Source organism: Dendropsophus ebraccatus, chromosome 5 (assembly GCF_027789765.1).
Source record: "Dendropsophus ebraccatus isolate aDenEbr1 chromosome 5, aDenEbr1.pat, whole genome shotgun sequence".
NCBI lineage: Eukaryota > Metazoa > Chordata > Amphibia > Anura > Hylidae > Dendropsophus > Dendropsophus ebraccatus.
In genome coordinates, this window is record NC_091458.1 from 102,543,222 (window position 1) to 102,554,230 (window position 11,009).

The following is an 11,009-nucleotide window of genomic DNA, read 5'->3' on the forward strand; positions in this document are numbered from 1 at the left end:
AGTGATTCAGGAATCGTGGCAAGGGACTTGTATAAGGCAATTGTAGTGCCAAACTTCAAATAGGGCTCTAGGACTTCCCCGGGTAACTATAGACCGGTAAGCTTAATGTCCAGGCCATTGCCTACCCTGGCCTACCCTTTGTCCCGGCCCTGCAGCCGGGGTCAGAAGGGAAGGAGCGACAATTAGCATTTTCAGTGCAGATTTTTCTGAAGAAGTTTCTGAGCGCCAGGTGCGTTTGCAGAGCCCCTGTAGTGTCAGCAGAATAGATTCCCCCAAAAAGTCACCCCATTTTGGAAAGTGCACCCCTCAAAGAATTCATCTTGGGGTGTGGTGACCATTTTTACCGCACAGGTATTAGAGGAAAGTATTCAAAATTGGCCAGTAAGAATGAAAAACTCGAATTTTTCCAATAATATGTTGGTTTAGTTTGAAATTTCTCAATTTGACGAGGAACAGGAGAGAAAACGTACCCAAAAATCTGTAACGCAGGTTCTCCTGAGTACAATGGTACCCCATATGTGGGCATAAACCACTGTATGGGCACACAGCAGGGCTCAGAAGGGAAGAAGCACAAATTTACTGGAGCAAAACCGCAGGTTATTTAAATAGCGCAGTTACTAAAATAAAATAAAAAAAATGAGATTACAGGTAATGTAGGGTGGTTACGGACAGCCTGGGGTGGTTATGGGCAACCTGAGGTGGTTACAGGTAATCTGGGGTGGTTGCGGACAACATGGGGTGGTCACGGGCAAACTGCTGTGGTTACGGCAACCTGAGGTGGTCACGGGCAACCTGCTGTGGTTACGGAAACCTGGGGTGGTTACAGGCAGCGTGGGGTGGTTACGGGCAACGTGTGGTGGTTATGGGCAACGTGTGGTGGTCACGGGCAACCTGCTGTGGTTAAAGCAACGTGGGGTGGTTACAGGCAACGTGGGGTGGTTACAGGCAACGTGGGCTGGTTACGGGCAACGTGGGGTGGTTACGGGAAACGTGTGGTGGTTATGGACAACGTGTGGTGGCCACGGGCAACCTGCTGTGGTTACGGCAACCTGGGGTGGTTACAGGCAACGTGGGGTGGTTACGGGCAACGTGTGGTGGTTATGGGCAACGTGTGGTGGTCACGGGCAACCTGCTGTGGTTACGGCAACGTGGGGTGGTTACAGGAAACGTGGGGTGGTTACAGGCAACGTGGGCTGGTTACGGGCAACCTGCTGTGCTTACAGACAATCTGGGGTGGTTACGGGCAACCTGCAGTGCTTACAGACAATCTGGGGTGGATACCGGCAACGTGGGGTGGTTACGGGCAACCTGCAGTGCTTACAGACAATCTGGGGTGATTACGGGCAACGTGGGGTTGTTACGGGCAACCTGCAGTGCTTACAGACAATCTGGGGTGGATACGGGCAACGTGGGGTGGTTACGGGCAACGTGCAGTGCTTACAGACAATCTGGGGTGGTTACGGGCAACGTGGGGTGGTTACAGGCAATGTGGGGTGGTTACGGATAAACTGAAGTTCTTATAGGCAATCTGGGGTGGGTACCTGTAATCTGGCATGGGCACCGCAATCTGGAGGGGGTCATTGGCAATTTGGGGTGGTCAGAGGCGCCGTGGCGTGGTCAGAGGCGACGTGTGGTGGTCAGAGGCGACGTGTGGTGGTCAGAGGCGACGTGTGGTGGTCAGAGGCGATGTGGCGTGGTCAGAGGCGAGGTGTGGTGGTCAGAGGCATCGTGGCGTGGTCAGAGGCAACGTGCGGTGGTTATGTGCAATCTGGGGGGTTACATGTAATCTGGTGTGATTACGGGGAACCTGGGGGGGTTATGTGCAACCTGGAAGGGTTGCAGACAATCTGGGATTGTTACTGATAAACTGAAGTGCTTATAGGTAATCTAGGGTGGGTACATGTAATTTGGGGTGGTTACGGGCAATCTGGAGGGGGTCACTGGCAATTTGGGGTGGTTACGGGCAACGTGCGGTGGTTACTGTCAACGTGCGGTGGTTACTGTCAACGTGCGGTGGTTACAGGCAACGTGCGGTGGTTACGGGCAACGTGCGGTTGTTACGGGCAACGTTCAGTGGTTACGGGTAATCTGGGGGGGGGTTAGGGGTAATTTGGGAGTAAACTGCAATTATTACTATAATAAAAAGTGTGTGTTTTATTTTTTTGTATGTTTGTCATTTTTTGTACTTTACACATTCATTTTCACTGTATTACTATGATTACTGTGATATTTTCTATCACAGTAATCATAGTTCAGTGACAGAGACCAAATTGGTCTCTGTCACTTTAAATTTTCAGAGTTGGCTGGTTGTGGAGTGCATGCGCACTTCATAACCAGCCAGGACACTGAAGAGGAAGGAGCTCCAGGATCAGGTAACGTATAAGGGGTAGGGGAGGTGACTGGGGGACGGGGGTGACAGGGGGGGTGGGGGAGCGACTTGGGGGGTGGTGGGACATCACTTTTTATCCCCTGTCACCAATCATTCATGGTGACAGGGGATAAAAAGTGCCGGGAGCACATGGTACAAGCGATCAGCGGTATATAGTATATATCGCTGATCGCTTGTACCGGGACCCCACAGGGTGGGTCCCGATGACTGCCCCATGCTCTCCGCTACCTCCGGTGGCGGAGATCATGGGGCTTTCATTCATTTTAACTTTTCCATCGCTGTGAACAGACATTAGTCGGTTCACAGCGATGGCGGTGGCCATCTTGGAAATGATGGCCGCCGGGGGAGGGGGGTTAGTGATCGCCCTACTAGGGGGGGGCTGATCTGAGGTCTGGGGGACACTTATTTAATCTCCCCCCCCCCGTAGATTCACCGCGGGGGGAGATGAAAGGCGGCGGCGGCACCGGTAATCCCTATAACGTGAATAGCGGCGATCGTAGGTTAGGGGGGGGGCGGGACCCCACACACTGCCCCAACCCCTCAGCTACCTCCGGTAGCTGGGGGGATGGGGTGGGGGCCGTCCCGGCCCCGCAGCCTTATTCTCTACCATCGCCGTAAAAAGCTGATGGCAGCAGAATAAGGACCCTTAGTGATCGCCGTAAAAAGCCGTATCGGCGGTCACTAAGGGGTTAAGAAACTCTGTAATAGGTTTTATGTACAAAAAGAGTTTCCTTCTGTACTGAAAACCAATCTCCCAGTCTCCCCCCTCACATCAAATGAAGCAGGATTTCTGTCTCCATTATGTGGCTATTGAAAGGGGAGGGGCTGTTAGGAGTGACTGAGCACGGAGCAGTCCTGCACAGCACAACACCCTGCAATCTTCTCTCAGTAAGTTCATAGATAAGCACTGACCTTTCTGAATTTAGCGTTTTAGGTGCCCAGACAGTCTACAAACAGCTGACCTTCATGTCACCTCTTCCTGCTCCCTCATCTCCCTCAGCCCCTCCCCCCTTCATTTGCTTACAATGGAGAGAGCAGAACCCGTCTTCACTGGCTTCTCTGTAATGAAGACGTGTTTGCCTGATAATGCACAGATAAGAAGTCAGGGGGGGAGGCTGGGAGATTGCTTCTTGAGTACAGAAGGAGGCTTTTTTTGGCTGATAAAACCTATTACAGAGTTTCTTAAAATCGCTTATACTACTGATTTCTGCAATAAAAAAAAACATGACAGTTACGCTTTAAGATCAAAAGGTGACTTTACAGATTGACTTTACTTTCTGACACACAACAAGGGATCCCTAGAGCAGAATTCCTATTTTTTGATGACCATGTGCCCTAGTAGACAGGGGTTGAATCCAGCAAGTTTTCCCCATTTAGACAAACTAGAATCAAAGAGAATTGTCCAAATTTGGTCCTATAATTTTTGTGAAAAGACTGTTGCCTACATATCAGACAATCTCTCTTGCTGCTTTCCTGTTCATTAGTAAGGAGAGGAAATAGCACACTACTGGACTGTCTCTCTGCAATCCACCCTATATTGCACACAGTGACACTGACACAGTGCAGGCATTGTGACATTACTTTGAGGCTACCCTGATTTGTGCTTCCTCTTGACTGCCATTTGCCTTTGCCTTTGCCTTCTAATCCAGTGCTCTACTGTATTGTCTGTAATGGTTGTGTCCTCCTACTGATATCATGTCCCTGTGTGGTGTTCCACTAGGGGTGTTACTGCTATTCACACCCTTCGTAAAAGTCTGTACATTTTGTGGTCCTGTAGTACTAAAAGATGACCACTAGATGACACTGTGTTCTATATTGAAGTGTGGAAGCTGCACGGCTGAAGTATCTCAAAGGGTTATTGGGGGAGATTTATCAAACTGGTGTTAAGTAGAATTGTCTTAGTTGCCCCTAGCAACCAACCAGATTCCACCTTTCATTTTCAAAGAATCTGTTAGAAATGAAAGGTGGAATCTGATTGGTTGCTAGGGGCAACTGAGACAATTCTACTTTACACCAGTTTGATAATTATGTTTATATGTACCAGATTCTGTGAACCAGTAGGATCTTTCCTTTCTTCTGTCCTATCACCTTACCCCTTTCTACTCTTCTAGTGCACTCTTTCCACCCAACCACAGCGCACCTTACACGCTGGTTAGGAATTTAGTCTCTTGGGTAAGGGAGGAGTCTTAGTTGTGCTTCTGTGGAGAAAGGACACAGCTCAGATAGCTCTCCACAGTGGTTCTACGTGGGCCCCTGCCCTCTGCCAGGCCCCCTCGACAGAGAAGTCCTAGTCTTAGTCAGTACCCTGCATGGGTAGGATGCAGGACAGTGCCCTCTTAAAAACTTCTTTCTTGAAGTACCTGTATCGCGAGTGATGCAGTTCTAAACGCTTCCGGAGAGGACTAGCCAACAGATCACCTCAACCCACGCCGAGGACTAGGAGTAACAACAGTGCAGGACAGTATCCATTACAAAGCCAAAGAGCTAGGAACTGATCCGGGTGGAGCAAAGTTACTGGAAACTCCATGTCTATGAACTCCATCTGGCAGCTCAAGTGTCAGCAGAAAACCCTCAGCACTCTGCTCATCCAGGTAACAAGGTCTTGGGCCTGTGTCACCTATTAGTACGGTTCAGCCAAAGCTAGCGGGCATAATGTGGTGTGAAGACTATAGGAAAGTCAAAACGCAGGCATAGGTTGTCTTCTTCTTCTTCTACAAGTATTCTTCTATACACCCCAACATCCCGGCAGAGCACATTACTACTTGGGTTGAGACTCTCATGGCACCCTCCTCTCTACTACGCTACTTTAGTAAAACCTTATCAACTCTACTACATCCTACTCAGCACTTATCAGGCAGATCTGGTGGTTTTACTTCTCAGTATTTATTGGAACTTTGTCAAGTATATATATCCAAGTACTTCTGTATTACCTGTTGCACATTTGCCAATAGTAAACCAAGTCAACGTTATCAACAGAGTCTGGGATTATTCACTACCACCTGCACAGCACTTACACCGCAACCTTGGGACATCTCCCCTTTCTGTGGATGGCAGGTCCTACTATACAATATATACATACCGGTCTGAATCATACATATGGGACTTTGGGACTTTGATAGCTCTCAGAGGACTAATATGCTACTGTGGATAATATTAGGCTGACTCACTGAATGCAGTATGCATATGGATGGTATGGAAGGGGCCCCCTTCACTGTTTTGGTGCATATAGTATACTGCAGGGAGTTGTTTTTTGCAACATCAACATATGTAGACCATGTATGCTTATCTAGAAGTTATCAACAACTTCCTTTCATGAGTTTCATACATGTTGCATAAATTACTTGGGGGGGGGGTGCATGGGGATGCAACGAGTTACTGAGTCAAGTGTTTTAACCTTATGGTCATGTGAGGAGGCTTGTCTCCCTGATTTTTTTACTATTTTATATATGTTGAACATAGCTTCACTCTATCATTTAATGTGGTGCCCACCAATCTGTTTACTTAGACTACACAGGGATTCACTGTGTGTGTGTGTGTGTGTGGGGGGGGTGTATCCTAGTAATCATGCTGTTAGGTAATTATTTAGTGCAAATAAATAAATACAAAACATAGAAGATTGTCAGCAGAAAAATAACACCTGGTCCATCTATTCTGCCCTGTTAGTATTTGCTGCGGGGGGCGATCGGGCGGCTGGGGCGGGCAGGGGGGTTGATCGGGCGTCTGTAGCTGTGGGTGGGGGGGGGCGATCAAGCGGGCAGGCGGCCAGCGGCGGCAGGGGGGGCGATTGGGCGGCCGGGGCTGTGGGAGGTGTTAAAGGGGCCGCGGGCGGGCGGCTGGCTGGAGCATATACACTATCTGGTCCCGGCTCCGGCTTGCTGAAGACACTGGGAACCACTGAAGCAAGCCGGGGCCGGGATCAGGTAAAGTATCAGCTCCGGCTGGCCGGGGGGTTAACGGGGCGGGCTGCGGACAAACTGCGTGTTTTTCTGCCATTGAAAGTATAGGGACAGGATCCGCAGCGACTCTCGCTGCAAATACGCAGCGAGGGGACTCGCTGCAGATCCGGCAAGTGGGTTTCTACCCTTAGGGTGTGTTCACAGGATCTGCAGCAGATTTGATGGTGCAGATTTGATGCTGTGTTTAGTTTAGATCAAATCTGCTGCAGATCCGCAGCAGAAAATTCGTAACGTGTACGTGTAATGCTACCCTCACTGTAGATTTACTAACCACATCTGCTGAAAATGTGTTCCAAGCATCTAGTACTCTTTCTGCGAAATAATACATCAATAATATATCATGTTGCTTTCCCCAACTAACCCCACATTGTACATGCTTACTTAAGAGGGGCTTGAAGTCATGGACCTACAGTATAAAAGATGCAACTTTGTTACTCACATTCCCCACACTGTCATGTTGTGCAGTTCTCTCAGTTGTTCCTCTGACATTTTGTTAATGTTTCCTCTGCTTCTGATGATGGCATGTACACAGCATGTATTGTGCAGCAGTATATGAGTCAACCCCATACATCTATCTAGAGAGATCGAGGGCCATACCTTGATCTTCTCATGGTATGCTCAGTTTAAGATTATCAAGATGTAGCCAATAACTACAAAAGTGAAAGCTGGTGTATCCATACACCAATCACTCACCACAGCAATGTCCAATTTTGGCCAGCAATTATCTGGGCAGGCAGGTCCTGCTCCAATCTCATGTCTTATAAATAGGCCATAGAGAAGAGCAGCTGGAGACCAGGAGGGCCACAACTGAAGCTGCAACAAGAGCTAAAGGAGACTGTAGGTAGGTAAGTATATGTATTTTTTTATTTTTTTCGCCAGTCCTAGTAATATAGCAATTGTTGTAATACACCAGAATACCTCTTTTATGGGTCAGACATTTACTTGCAAAATGACTTTTTTTGCATATTTCCCAATTGCCTAGCCTGTAAGCTTCCCCAGTTATCTGAGTGCTTGGTCAATATTAGCACAAATAATATCTTCATTTTTTAAACAAAGGCCAAACTAAGAGACCACAAAGTGAATTCTATATAACCAGTAATACACATTTGTCTTCTCACTAGGTTACAATGGCCTTATTCGGAGCATTTCAGTACACAGTCCATGCTATTAGAGGTACACGGCTTTTAGAATAATGACTATGTTTATACAAAAAATATTCTGCAAGTTATATAAGACTCAAATATATGGTTTTATTAGAAGGTTCAGACAATAATATTTTATGCGTTGCCTATTTTTTTATCTGTGTGTTGTTTTAAATTATAACACTGCCAAATTATGCCTTTGGCAGTCGATTGTTAGTCACCAGACTGCACACCTACTTATCAGCAGTAAAATAAATACATTGTTCCATTTTTTTCAATACTTTCATAGAACTGTAGAAATTATGTTGGAATAATTATACTATACGATAATGTAATAAGAAAAAATATACAGAAAACTGAAAGATCAGGATCACACTAAATAAAAGCATTTTTGCTTTGTATATTTCAGTAGATATATAAGAGCCAAAAAATGTAGTTGGCACATATGGTCCAGATTTATCAACCTGTCTTGAGATCAAAATGTGTCTGCTTTTTTTGTCTACGATAGATATATAGAAGATATAGAAGATAGATAGATAACAACCAATCAAAGATCAACCCTAATTTCTCAAAATGTGCTGTGATTGGTTGCTACCTGGCTATTATGGGATATTCTCTGTTCTGTATTGAACCGTGTGTCTCTTAATTTCACAGTGCATGTAGTGCCAGAATTGTGGGTCACTACAGTCACAGTCTGAATTTATTGAGTTTGAGCACCACTGCACCTATATGTAATGGACCCTTCAGTTATACTATAACGGAATTTTAGATATTACTAGTTTCTAGATAGAGTATAAACAGGGCATTTGTTCATAAACATCCTAGAAATGTTAAGGGATATTTTAACCACTTTCTTGTTCAATATATAAACATTGGCACTGTTTTGTATATATGTTAATGTAGGATTAATGAAAATGATCACTTAAAAACAATATAAAAACTAATCGAAATATGACAAGACTTATAAACAGAAAGAACTCATTTTTATCCAGAGGCTGGAGCATGGTTTAAATAAGGAGTGCAACTATTTCTGAAATGATCTTCTGAACCTTAAGCAACAGCTGGACACATTGCTATCTATTTCACCATATTGATATCTACTTCATTCTACACATCATAGTGATATGATTGAACAGATGAATGCATGGTCAGACATAAGTATTTTATTTTATACTATTTAAGGTAACTTTTTTCTGTTACAATTTTTTTTTGTCAATATGTACCAAATACAAGTAACCCAACAACACCTGTAATTTATGGTAGTTTGCTAATTGTTGTAAATGTTCATTACTCCAGGCAACTTTTGTATTCATGTTCCTGTCTAAAGGTTTACTAGAATTGATTCGATAGATAGATAGATAGATAGATAGATAGATAGATAGATAGATCGATCAAACAAAACTCACTTCCAATATCAGGTCTTAGTTTCTTGTCATATTCCTTCAGCAACTTGTTGAGGATCAGTGTAGCATCTGTGTCTTGTGTTTTTGGAGCCAGCACCCATTTTTGGTTAAAACTTAAGTCTTCATATTCATCATCTTCTATTTTTCTGGAACTGCAGTAAGACAATTCAACATGGAAAGAGGTTTTGTAAGATCAATTTCAATCTAAATTAAATAAGTCACTTTAGTCTAAATATTGTTAGTCATAAACGAACAAAGTACAGTATGCTGAAAGAAACAGCTAAATATTTTATATGGCATATGTACTGTATATGTCAAGACGTCATAACATGAGGTAGCAGACTATATGATGAAAATATATGGAATCATAATATTACAATTTATGCCATTGACTGCTTATAAATTAATATTTAATTATGGTATTATCACTAATATCCCTCAATACTACATATCCACATAGGATTCTAATTTCCAATGTTCAAACTGTATAGTAAATCAGACAAGAACAAGGATAACCCATCACATTAACAATGCTAGCAGGCATTACTACAAGTAATAGAGCTGAGTTGGAAAAGGGAAGTTGACCAGTGTATGCTAAAGAATTAATATCCTTGTCACAGGCCTTACAAGAAAAATGTATTAGAGTCTAAGAGTCTGCTAGACAGGGATTCTAGACTTCACTGACATTTTTCATAGGCAGTCACATTGTCTCAAAGTTTTCAAGGGGAAGTAGTATATAGAGGTTTCATAGCTACTTACTTTACTGCTGCTTTTTCAATGGATGTTGCACAACTAGATTTTCCCCATTGCTCCACAGTTTCTTTCTCCTGAACCCAGCCTGACATCTTGCTAATTGTAATAAACCCTCTAATTACTTATTCAATACTTTTCATCATAATAATAACAACTACAACTCAACAGCTGTAGTAATCCCAGACACTCTTTGTTGTACCTACAATCTAATGAGAATACTGTGCATCTTCTTCAAATAGTAACAGAGAAGTCACTTTATAATCTACATTATCCAAAATTTAAATACCAGATCACATAACAAACTATACAAAGATTAGACAATAATATAACCGTTGTTTTTCTTGAAGGAAAAGGAAGTACTCCAACAGGTAGGCGTGAGAATGAGATGCTTTAGTTTGCTGATAAATTGCACTAATTACTCATTGAATAGATCTACTTTGCTCCTGACAGTCGACTGGAAACACATTTATTTTATAAAGCAATAAACTGGGAGAACTTTCCTGTTAAAGCCTCAGTACAGCTGGAGTAGCCAGCAGTTCAATTTCCTCACTAATATGAGTCCAATCAATCACTTTCATCAGGATGCTCTGAATAAGGAATGATTTAAATGTGGAATAACAGCAGGCGAAAAGGGGACAAACAGTGGTTTTCTATTGCAGTGCAATAGAATCAAACACAAAGCACAGCATCACAATACAATACCATCAGGACTTACCAGGCTTGGAAAACTGACAATAAGAGGAAAAGCACTAAGAGCTTAGCAGACATGACTGCGGTGGGTGCAATCAGATGCAATTGAGTAAAAGGAACACTTATGGAAATACAATATCCACGGTGTAGGTTTCTTCTCTTCAGCAGCAGAATGGCTGTTTCTCAGCTTTGCACTGTACTGATAGCAATGCTTCTAGATGCAGCAACAAGGCAGCACCCTTAGACCAGTGCTAGTTGCGTCAGGAGAAAAGATCCTGCACTTTTCTCAGAATTATACTCAGCATGAAGTGATGCAGCTTCTCTTGCTTCACTTATTATATGTACAATGGATGTTATATTGCAAGTGCTGATCCAAAAGCAATACAGGCACAAGGCACAGAGGCTGGATGGAGCACACCTATTCCCAAAGAGTAATAATAAAAGCTTCACTTCCAACAGGCATCAAAGCCATGAAGTCTGACTCCTTCCACTGTGAGCAAGGATGGAAGTGTGAGGCTTTAAATCCATCAGCACCATAGTCCTGCACTCGAGGAACCTAATAGCAACATGTGCACTTATGCAGCAAGAATAACTCTTGGAAAAGAGCATCCCAATAACAGGAGGCAATACAGTCACCAAGTGCAAGCTGCATGTTGCTAGGGATCTGGACTACTCA

At 43.9% G+C, this 11,009-nt stretch overlaps 1 protein-coding gene across 1 annotated transcript in view; it reads right to left on the reverse strand.

The window, feature by feature from the left end:
• GABRG3 (gamma-aminobutyric acid type A receptor subunit gamma3) overlaps positions 1–10,411 on the reverse strand; it is a 395,342-nt gene extending 384,931 nt beyond the window's left edge. The window contains exons 1-2 of the mRNA XM_069972388.1: positions 10,359–10,411; positions 8,894–9,042 (exon numbers count right to left, since the gene is read on the reverse strand). Of these exons, the coding sequence (XP_069828489.1) occupies positions 8,894–9,042; positions 10,359–10,411 (202 nt within the window). The remainder of the gene's footprint in view (positions 1–8,893; positions 9,043–10,358) is intronic.
• Positions 10,412–11,009: the final 598 nt, after the last annotated feature.